At 42.3% G+C, this 12244-nt stretch overlaps 1 protein-coding gene across 3 annotated transcripts in view; it reads left to right on the plus strand.

The window, feature by feature from the left end:
* Positions 1-12244, plus strand: part of ano1a (anoctamin 1, calcium activated chloride channel a) — a 94824-nt gene that overhangs the window by 23037 nt on the left and 59543 nt on the right. For all 3 annotated transcript variants that reach the window (XM_016681051.1, XM_016681049.1, XM_016681050.1), the window contains exon 3: positions 10724-11071. In XM_016681051.1, coding sequence (XP_016536537.1) covers positions 10724-11071 — 348 coding nt within the window. The remainder of the gene's footprint in view (positions 1-10723; positions 11072-12244) is intronic.

Genomic DNA, 12244 nt, shown 5'->3' on the forward strand with positions numbered 1-12244 from the left:
CGGTGGTTGGCGCGGTGCCCCGCATACAGAGACTTTAGCCCGCGGTAATCAGGAGTCTGACTCCCGTCCTCCATTCACTGGGCCCAGGCCTCTCTCCGCTCTCTCTGCCCCCTTACAGTCAGATCGTTGTCAAATAAACTAGTGCCGAAAAATTCCTTAAAAAAATAAATAAAAAAGACTACCGGAGTAATGTGTTACAACGCGTCATGATGTCAGGCTTTTTTATCCATCCAACTGATCAGCGTCACCCTGCGTATTGAAGCTTTTAACCTGGCAGCTTTACGCTCTTATAAAGATATGATTTGACTACATCTGGAAACTAAGTCCAAGCTTCATCCTGAGGATCTGATGGAGGCGATCTCGGCCGCCGTCTGCATGTCGGTTCAGAGAGCCGCTGCTGAGTCAGCAGAGATCATGCTGCGCATCGGGCGGAGGAGCAGCAGGAGGTTTCGTTAAATTCAACTGTAACCAAACGGGATCCGTTCATAATAAGTTTGGTTTGTGATGTTCCAAAAGCACCATTGTGGTCAGTGTGATAATTTGACTCCTATACGAGTAACTATCCAGAGATCATCAGCATCAGCCGGTGTTTGGAAAAAAAACAAAAAAAAAAGTCATACCCGACTTTGTACAACGAACTTTTCTCCCTGCTCACGAAGAATGATCTGTTTATTGCTCTTTTAATTGTGCATAATAGACTTAGTAAAACCAGGAGAAGGGGAGTGTGTGTGTGGGGGAGGGGGTCCATACTTGCCGTGAAAATAGCTGATAAAGCCTCCAAGTAGTTGTGAAGGGTTTTTGCGCTTACGTCACTATGACGTCACCGCGACTAGTCGACATCGACTCGACTATTATGATGTAGTCGACCTTAAAAAATATGTAGTCGTTCAACCCCTAGTGCTTAGTAGATAGATAGATGGTGCTATGTGAATTAAAAACGGGGCAATGCATTTTAATGCTCAATATTACCCATCAGATACCGTTCCCCCTGTGGTAAAGTGAGGGAACGGTATCTGACTGAAAATCACCCTTCAGATACCGTTCCCCCTATGCTAAAATTACCTATCAGTTACCGTTTCCCGTATGTTAAAGGGGGGGAACGGTATCTGATGGGTGAAATATGGCCATCAGATACCGTTCCCCCTCTGGTAAAGTGAGGGAACAGTATCTGACTGAAAATCACCCATCAGATACCGTTCCCCCTATGCTAAAATCACCCATCAGATACCGTTCCCCCACTGTAAAACAGGGAACGGTATCTGATGGATGAAATATGGCCATCAGATACTGTTCCTTCCTTTAACACAGGGGGGAACGGTATCTGATGGGTGATTTTAACATAGGGCAGGGGTGTCCAAAGTCGGTCCTCAAGGGCCGGCATCCTGCATGTTGTAGTTCTCTCCCTAGTGGTTGTAACAACCCCCTCAGCAAGTTAGTGTTCTGCTTAGGCCTTCTAATGAGCCATCATTTGATGCAGGTGTGTAAAACCAGGGAGAAAACTAAAACATGCAGGATGCCGGCCCTCGAGGACCGACTTTGGGCACCCCTGACATAGGGGGAATGGGATCTGATGGGTGAAATATGGTCATCAAATACCGTTCCCCCACTGTAAAACGGGGGGAACGGTATCTGATGGGTGAAATATGGCCATCAGACACTGTTCCCCGTTTCCCACCCTTTAAAACAGGGGGAACTGTATCTGATGGGTGAAATATGGCCATCAGATACCGTTCCCTGTTCCCTACCCTTTAAAACAGGGAGAATTGTATCTGATGGGTAATATTGAGCATTAAAATGCATTACCCTGTTTTTAATTCATATAGCNTGCATCTGCTGGATGCGGAAGAGGATGGGCATCTTTGACAGTTCTAGCGTTAAGCCAGCGAAAGTCATTACATATTCTTAAATCACCAGACTTCTTCCAAACTAAGACCAAAGGTGATGCAAATTCACTGCAAGACTTTCGGATTATTTCCCGTTCCTCCATTTCATTCAGAGCTTGTCTTAATTTGTCATAATGAGTTGGTGGCACACGTCGGCATGGCAACCGGAATGGCTTGTCATCTACTACTCGAATCCGATGGAGATAGCCCGTAGCTTTGCCGCAATCTAGCTTGTCTCTCGAGAAAATAGACTCAAACTGAGCTATGAGGTAAACTAGTTTCTCTTTGCTAGCTTGTGACACTTCACATGAGTTGATATCAATGTCAGACAGCCCCAGATGTTGCAGCACTGCATGTAAAGAGCTACTGTCACCCGTTTCTCGCTCTGAAGATGGATGATCAGGCAAGGTGGAAATATCAGTAACTAGACTCTGCTCATCGTTGCACTGTGCTGAGTCAGTAGTTGGGAGCTGTATATTCTGTTGTAAACAGGAGTCAGTGGGGCTGAAGCTCTCCACTGCTGCACAGGTAAAAACATCAGCCAGCTTCATGTTTCGTTTTAAAGTCATTGGCTTCTCAAAGGGGTTTAATACTTTTACAGGGAGCCACCCATCACTTTTAAGATGTGCCACAGTTCTCCCAACCATAACTGACCTTGGCCTTGACCTTGCTGCTGTGGGTTCTATCACTACAGCACTGCCCACTTCCTCATTACCTCCTAGCTGCAGCCTGCCCCAGACCAGGTGCTCTGTCAATGGTTCCAAGGTTATGGCTCTCTGTAGCTTGACAGTTCCAATCTTCTCACTGACACTCTCTGGAACCACCACTTCTGACATTAAACTCAGCACATTGTGATTAGACATGTCTTCTGTATTTAAGATCTTGCTGCATTTCACCCCCAAACCATCTTTTGTCTTCAGGCGATTGACTAAATGCCTCATAAGGTTGCTGCCTATGATAAGGTCCTCTCTTTGTCCTGCAACCACCAGCATAGGCACAACAATTTTGCAGCCATACATTTCCACTGTAATGTCACACACACCAGATGGGATTGTCTTTGAACCTCCACAACCAATAAGTACAACATCAGTGGGTTGCAAGGTGGGGGACTGCAACACTGCATGATCTAAGAGGTGGGGCATCAGGTTGGTACTGAGGGTGCAGGCCATGGAGCCACTATCGAGCATTGCTTTAATAGATACTTTGCCACCAAGGGTCACATTTTCATAGAACAGTTCATCATGTTGTTTCAGTCTTTGGGTGTTCTGAAGTACTGGTCGATGGCCAAGCTGTCGTTCCTCACAGACAGTTTGGTACACAGACTCCAAATCATCAAAATCAGTCTCTTGGGGCACAATTTCAGGCCTAACACTTGCCCCCTCCACATGTAGGCCAACTAGTTTCCCAGCTGCTGGGCAGCTGATTCAGGCCCTCTCACTTTGTTAGATATGGCCCTGGGGCACCGAGCCCGTGTGTGATCAGCAGCATGGCAGATGAAGCACAACTGATTGGCTCTACAGTGGTAATAGGTAGAGTGTTCAGTGTCACCACAGATTGCACAGGGCATGACTTTGTGTGTTTGGTTTTGATGAGCTCTGACATCATCTTTAGCAGGTGGCTTTGCTTGTCGGGGTTGACCCTCCAGAACTTTCTCCAACAGAGTTATCACATGATCAAGACGATCAGCAGGCGCTGGTGCATTAAGTCCAGTAGATGTTACTGAGGCAGAGGCCGGTGTTGGTGTGGTACATTTACTGCTGCATGTAACCTGTGGCACATGAGGACTCACCTCCTGTCGCTGAAAACTTAAAGCACTGGATGCACTCAGCTGAGGGCCACACTTCTGATCTTTGCTATGCTCCAGCAACTTTTCGTGTACATCAGCAGGTGTCCACTGCTGCAACGGCTTGCATTTGAAAATAAGAGACAGTTCTGAGTCTGGGCAGTGACGAATGAACATTGCAGTCAGTTCTTTTGTCAGATATGCGAAGGACTTATTCTGTCTTTTGAGACAGTCCTCTGTCAGTTCCATGGCTCTGTTCAGCCGGAGCCAGTAGTCAAAAGGTGTCTCTCCTAAGGTAGGTAATGTTGCATAAAAATCAGCCAGAGGCATGCTTGAACAGGCAGTGTCACTAAAGTGCTGTTTTAGGATCTCAAAAATAGGCTCTGGGCCTTCCTTAAGACATAAGGATGGCTTACTACGTATGCCCACCCTGACTATCTCTCTTGCCCTCCCTGCCAGTTTACTAAGCACTTCATCAGCTTGTTCAGCTACTCTTTTCTTCAAATAGGTCATTATCATTTCCTCCCATTCCTGAACACTGCATGTGTCACAACCATCCCCTCTAAAACACACAGGTTCTTTAACATCAGATTTCACAATCACATTCAAAACTGAAGGTTCTGAGAGCACATTAATGGCAGACCCAAGAACACCGTTTCCCAGTCCACAGCCCAAGCGAGACTCAATACAAGATGCAATGCTTTCTCCAATAGAAACCCCAATTTGCGTTGCTATCTCTGCATACAGGTTCTCCTTAGTAGGTTTGGCGTCTGATTTAGAATGATGGGAATCATCATAGTCACCATCAACAGGTTTTTCATTTAACTCGGCAAAGACGGGCCTGGGTGTGAATGAGACTGGGGCTGCCAGCAAACCTGCTCTGCCCCTGCCAAATGACTGCAGTGGGGTAAAACTAACTGTCCCCCGCCCTCTCCCAAAACCAGAAAAGTCTGTCATGATTCAGATCTGCTTCGTTCTTTTTTTTAATATATATTATATATTTTCAACCAGATGTACAGAATCCCACCTCAGTGTTCCAATAGAAAACCGCAAATGGCAGAAAGGAGGGAAATTCTACGGGGTTTCCCACGGCCCATGTGGTGACTTCAACCGTTGTCCAGGAAATAGACGGCACCGCTGCAGATACAGGATGGCAGAAGCTCGGGTCACGGCACTAATGTAACCAGGTTCTGCTTCACTCCACTGTACCAGNAAATCAGAATAAAACTGGGAGAGGGGGCAAAAGGATCCCGTCACCAATCAAAGAAATAAGAATCTGCTTATAAGGTCGGCGAAAATTGGGAGAGGGGGCGAGACGCTACCGTCACCAATTAAAACGGAACGTCAAACGTAACACCGTTAACTAAGCTCCACATGTGTACAAACACAGTGGTTATAAGCTGCGAGTTGGGAGACGAGGCGTTAACACCGTCATCACCAGCAAACAGTACCTTAAACGAAGATCCGTCGCAGCCCTAGAAGGGCGATACACCGCAACTCCGGCCAACAGGCAGTCAGGCGTCCAACGATGGCGAAAAGATCCAGAAATCCAAAAGGCCGATGCCATAGAAAGCGAACCGCAAGCGAGAAGAAAAGATGAACAGAGCCTCGGATGACGTCATGCTATATAGCCTCTGATTGATCATCCGATATGTCACAGGTGTGACTTGATATTACTCGAACGGCGCATGCGCGAAGGGAACATGCAGCGCTTTCAGCACAGCTGCTACTTGTTGCTCAACAAGTTGTTGCTAGGTAACCATTGAGCAAGAGTTAACCCATTTAATCCCAAATTTTTCCCAGACATGAAAATATTAAAATCAGATGTCATTGATAGCCCTTTGAATTAATCAAGGGGAAATAATTGTAAAAATTGTGGAAATTATATGAAAAAGTGTGTTTTATGATCGGTCACAATTGTGACTGGTGGGATAATATGGTGTTCTTATACTAAGATGACCTAAAAGTGATTTTTCCAAATAGACATGATCATAATATGTAAACATTGTTTCTTTATTGGAATATATCTTGTCACAGCATTACTTTAGTGCAACATTTGCTCTGTAAAGTACAAATTTGACTATCTGTATATTCTAAACCAAGGTAAATTTGAGTGTTTGAGTGTTTATGCATAATTATATTGAACTTCAGTCAGTTGTAGTGTCATCACAGTAACATAGATCGTAAAGATAACATCTACAGTAGAGGCTTTCATTTATATTTCTGAAAATTATGAACATTTGTCACACTGTCATACGCAAGACTCAATAGACTTAGTCCATGGGTCTCCAACTCCAGGATTTGAGGGCCGGGGTCGTGTATCTTTTCCATCCGCCTCTACTTCAACACACCTGAATCAGGTGATTAGCAGGACTCTGGAGAACTGGACTGCATACTAATGAGGTGATCCATTTTATTCAGGTGTGTTGGACCAGGAACACACCTGAAAGTTGCAGGATACCGGACCCCAAGGCCTAGAATCAAAGGCCAGTTGTATGGCTCCTTCTCACCATTTGGTGACTTTGGTATTCTTCAATTTTGGGTTATTTCATCCCCTCCTTACTTTCCATGTTCTTTCTTGAATCACTCAATGTGCAATAAAGCCTTGAATTTCTCCAAGGCATGGGTGGTGCAAAAGCAACATCTCTGGAAACGATTCTTGCATTGACTGAGCAGTCAGTGTCTTGGTCACATCTTGTCATAACTTGAAGAGAAGTGTCCATTTGAGATCTATTTCCATGACCTACCGGCCTTATGCCAAACCTTTGCATAAGATAATAAGCCACAACCCATGATGAGCAAATCGGTCGTTCCTCCTACGACACATTTGTAAAATAATATCTGAAAGGTAAATGGCCTGTACTTTGTATAGTTCTTTATCAAGTCCAAATGACCTGAAAATGCTTTTCACCACATTTAGTCATTCACCCATTCACACACACATTCACATACTGATGGCAGTAAGCTACTAGATTGTAGCTACAGCTTCCTTGGCATAGTTTGACAGAAGTAAGGCAGTAAGTAAGGGTCACTGGCACCAATGGCTCCTCTGACTACCACCGGCTGACATGACAGGTGAATTGTTCTCTTGATCAAGGTCACAACGACTGACACAAAGTGGGGGTTCTAGCAGGCAACCCACCAGGTACAAGACGAGATAAACTCCTTGGCTACCACCACCCTATTTACAAGTGTGCTTTTGAGATGGGCCACCACCACTTCTTGAACCTGACCATGACACTGTACCTTGAGGGATTTAGGTCTACACCTCTCATGTGCCCATTGATCTATTTGACATCAGTCTCTGTATAGTTATTTCTCATCTTTGTTTCCACCATGAAAATATTGCTGTTTTTCTAATGGATCAGCAGTTTCTCATCTTGTGTCGGAACCTCATTAGGATCCTCCTTATTTTTAAAGGGTACATCAGAGAGACGGTTATCCCTTCATCATAAACTTTTGCACATGGTAACAGAGTGCCACATGATTGGTGAAGGGTCAGATTATCCTCTTTTCCCATGAACTGATCATATGCATTCGAAATCAGGCATGGAAAATGGCCCATCTTCCCCATATAGTCCATGTCTAAGCCATCACTATCAAAATCAGTAAGGATTCCATTTTTCTCACAACTACATTGTTATATACTTTGTCTGGCCATTGTTAAGTCCAACAGATCAAGAACCACACTCAAAATTAATCTTAAAAAGGAAGAAGTTAGGAATTGGTATGTATTTAAATAAGTGCACCTAGATCAAAGGTATTATCCCACCGGTCACTATTGTGACCGTCAACATGTTTACACATCCTGCTCACACACCAAACTAATTTTTGTAAATGTAAAGGTGCATATCATAACTAGACACTTTAAAGATGATGTGCACCAAAAATCTTTGTATGTGTATTTAAACATACTTTACTAGCCTCTTCTTTGGGAGGTTTGTGGCAGTCTTCCTCTCGCCAAGGTGAAACCAGCTCTGGTCATGTGATAATTTACTCTAAACATGTGATACTGCATAAGTATTATCCAAACACTCTAAACTTTCAATGTCTGCTGAACATTAACTGAAAATTTAATCAGGAAGCTATTTAGAGTCCTTGAAAGTGAAAAAAATTTCTTGGTCACTATTGTGACCGGTGGGGTGCAATGATGCCACCCACCTTTCTTGGCTGATTGTGAGAGGCTGTGCGGCTAAAGCCTTCCTTCTGCCTACATTTCCCAGAATGCTGTGCCCTTCTGTATCAGAGTTCCTAAAGTTATCAACATTTTATCTGAGATACTGCCTGTTGTTTAAAATAATCATGATTATTTTATCATCCTAACTTATTTTTTTACACAAGCAGAGCCCTAATATTAAACATGGCACAATTTCAAAATCATCTTTGATCATTTAGCTAGGCTAGATTTAGTTTGGCAACATCTTGTCAGGGCAAGTCACTGTTAATGGGCTTTGAGTTTAACTGCTGTGCTTCAGTTTCTAACCAAGTGACGCATCTATCAACACGAGATGAGGCGATGCTCAGTGTTAGGATCACAAGTCTACACATTTGGGAACGCTAAGAATCCCCCTTTTATTTTACATGAATGGAGTCGATGTTTAGAAATAAAATTGTTTTAAAGAATCTGGAGTCTGTATGATGATTCAGTTTAGTTTTAACAAGTCACTACATTGAAGTTCTCATGCTTGTTAACTTTTGGGTGGTCCTAATTCTGGAGAACTACTGAAAATGCTTCATTTTGTGTTGTTTTTGTAAAACGGTGTCATAAGGAACATGAGTGCATGTGTAACCGGGTTCTGCTTCACTCCACTGTACCAGGGCGGCCCAAGTAACCCCTCGACTCTGCGTTGTGTAGTTTTAAAGAAGACAAGGAGTTTCTGGGTGATCTGCAGTTTATTTCCTGAATGAGAACATATCGGGTTGGANATTTGAAATGTTTCAGATTTTGAAGCAGAGAAGATTAAATTCTGTTCTATCTCAACAAAATCTGAAGCAACCCTGAAGCGCCATTTTGAAACACTCCAACACCAACTTCAGGATCACTGACGGCTATCGGCTGGCTGACTGTGGGATTCTCACAAATCTTGTTTCTCACTTTTTTTTTTTTTTTTTTTTTACAGTGCAGCAAAGCAGGCATTAACATCAATGTAAGGGTTTTAAACTGCATAGTTGAAACAGGTATCCAAATAGAGTCACACTCCTTTGTACCTGGCACTCACTTACCAGGCAAAGTCACATTCTGACAGCAGCTGAAGAATGCTTTGCCAGACTCACTTCAGAGAGAAATGTCTCTAACCTGGAAACCCTTTATACCCATTAAGCTCTCAAACCCCAAAAACTGCTTTGCTGGAAATTTGTGTAAACCATCAGCTATCAAATTAATAACTGTAGAATACTTTAACTATTTGGGTCTAGAATACCTTTGTATACAGAGAGGTTAGTGGTTAGCTTATGTACTACTACAAGGTTCACAAGGTAGCTTGTTGGCTCATTTTATAATCAAATGAGCCAACAAGCTACCTTGAATGTTTCCTACTGTAATTATTCTCATTTCATACTGATGGAGTCAACAGACATTGGAAACTGCTTGCAACAGTTTGCATTTGCTTTGCACATAACAGTTCACCAAAGCATCAAGCTAATTGATGATCTTATTTAATCAAAGCTTTTAATATTTGTAAGTTAATCCATGAATTTGATAAACAGGGTTTGTCTGCTAATTAACCTTATTTTATGGAGTGTGAATACTGATTTCTTTTAATAAAAAAACATAATGTTGATTTTTCAATAATTTTATGAAGGTTTTGTATCACCTTATTTAAATCTACTGTCATGAATTAACTTCTAAAAGTTAGTCTAAAATTTTTAATTTTGCATTAGGAGAATTTCTTTTCTTTTTCCAAAAAGCAATCAGTTTTTAACAACCCGAGATGTTGCGTGTCATTTCAGGTGATTCAGTGATGCATGTATGATCTGAGCTGGAAACAGCTGAAACTTCCACTCACCCTGGAGCTCATCAACATCACACTGTACTTCCAAATCATGTTGCGTTTTCATTTGAAAGGAACTATACTGGTACTGAGATACCAGTCTGTTTAACCAGAGAACTCCAAATAGCGTCTTTCATGTTTGCGACATAGAGAACATGCATGATTGTTCAGATGAAACGATAGACAAAGCAAAGCATGTCAAAATCAGTTTTACTTCCCTCCATTCCAAAAGATTCTTCCGCTTCTTCATAATTTAAGCTAAAACTGTTAAGGGAACTAGCACAAGAACATGTTTAAAACATATTATTCACAGGCCTTGCAGCCTTCCATTTGCTGAGCACTGTAGCACATGTGAGAGAATATATTCTCTCACATGCGCTACAGTGCACATGTGTCAAGTCAAAATGTTCAATGGTAGCATGTATACATGCTACCATTGAACATTTTGACTTGTTGCAACTTTGTCACAACTGAACTTGGACAAAGATGGTGGATTCACAAACTGATTAGCTGGAAGTCATGTCCTTGTTTAGCAGTTCCACAGCAAATGGGGTGATGTTATAAAGAAAAAACATTATAGGCAATAGAGAATAAACAGAAAAATATAAAGAAAAAGATCAACTTTAATCTACGCAGCACCAGGAAAGAATACATTTATATTCCTTACACTCCTAGACACTTAAAGTATACAAAATATTTAAGAGCTTAAAAAGTGAATTTTGCATGATATGTCTTACTGGTATTTGCTAGAATTTTATTGAAACCTGAAATCATCTTGTGCAGTCTACATTAGCCGGGCAATTCAGATTTTGTTTAAAGGTTTTTTCCGAATGTCATCAGTTGCTGAATATGTAGCTGATTTAGAGAAGTTAGAAAAATTAGGAAGAAGGTATTATATGAATTTTGAGCAACACTGTGCAGGGAAAATATCTTCCTATTTCATGTTTTGTGTGAGATCAAAATGAAGGTATGTTTGTGAGTCTGATGGCTGTTAACTTGCTTTGCTTTCTTGTTATTAAATAACACTTTTGCTGAACGTATCTCTGATACAACTGTCCTTTTTCCAGCCAATGAAAACTCTCTATGCGAGCGATGGCTCGCTCTTGCATCTGCCCCATGGTCCGTACTTCTCTGATGGACAGCGGCGTGTGGACTATGTTCTGACCTATGGCATCCAGAAGCCCAGTGCCGTCCGGCGCCAGTCATCCAAGCTGAGTGACAACGGCTTCTTCCATCGGCTTCGGCGCAGCCTGAGCTCCAGGAGCAGCCGAGCGCCACTGCAGCCCAAGGAAGACCCAGAGGTTGCAGCCACAGAACAACAGGCTAATTATCATGAGGATGACAAGCGCTTCAAGAGGGAGGAGTTTGAGCAAAACCTTCAGGAGATGGGACTGGAGCTAGAAAAGGACGAAGGGGTGAGAGTGGTTCAGCTTTTATGCAATGGGACACTTTTTTATGATTTTTTTTTTTTATGATTTTAGATGAAGTACTTGTTCCACTGGTAGATTTTTTTTCACCTATGAGAAAAATGTCTTGTCGTAAGTGAACAAATCTGCCAGTGGAACTAGAAGTTTTTTTTAAAATTTATATTAAAAAATTATTTACTTGAAACAAGTTCGTATATCTTGCTGAAAAGTTATACGCATGCTGAAAGGCCCCAGTCTTTCTGCATGCGTGGGTTTTCTCCGGGTACTCAGGTACTCCCACAGTCCAAAAACATGAATTAAATTTTATGTTAATTTTGTCTTATTTGATGTGTCCAAGAAGATTTGCTCTAGGAACTAGACAGAAATACTTGGTAAGATGTTGTGTTTTTGCAGTGTAAGGAGGCCTGCTGCTGCCAGACAGACACTTCGATGAGTATAACGTAATGATGATTGTGTTTGCATTCCAATTTTCTTCAGTATAAATTGGCCGTCAGGACTCTTTTCATCATGGGCAACATATGCTCTATAGATCAGATTTATTACCTGCTGCTGCTTCCTCAGGATGTATTAAAGAATTTTCTACTACAAAAACATAGATGCTGTTAGCAGCTTTGTTATGGAATTCTGAGTAAAAAAAAAAGTGTATTTCAGAATGACTCCAATTGATATTTCTAAGATTTTACAATGAGTCATTTGTTGCTGCAAAAAGTGTGTGTTGTCCTGTCAAGATTAATATGTCTTGTCACCACACTGTGGTTCTATTTTACGCAAGGGAATCAAAGACAAACTTGGACCTTCAGCTATGTTAACAGTAATACCAAAATATTAGGAAACAAGTTTCCAAAAACAAACAGAAGAATTAGTAGCTGAGCATCAGTAATGATTATCCTATGTGACGGAGGGTCCCGTCACGAGCCGGGACTTAATGAGTCCGTGTCAGCATGCGAGCACGCCCGCACACACATACACACAAATATTCACAATCGCTAACTTACTTCTGTTGCAGCTTAAACTGACGCTGTTCATCGAGGGTGCACACGCGGTGTTCCTGCTTCCGTAAGCACTGAGGTTCCCAAACTGTGGGGCGTGCCCCCTAGGGGGTGCGCCGTGCCATTGCAGGGGGGGCGCGGGTAGCCATCTGGATGAAAAAAAAAAAAAAAA

This window comes from Poecilia formosa, unplaced genomic scaffold (assembly GCF_000485575.1).
Source record: "Poecilia formosa unplaced genomic scaffold, Poecilia_formosa-5.1.2 Scaffold267, whole genome shotgun sequence".
Classification (NCBI taxonomy): Eukaryota; Metazoa; Chordata; class Actinopteri; order Cyprinodontiformes; family Poeciliidae; genus Poecilia; species Poecilia formosa.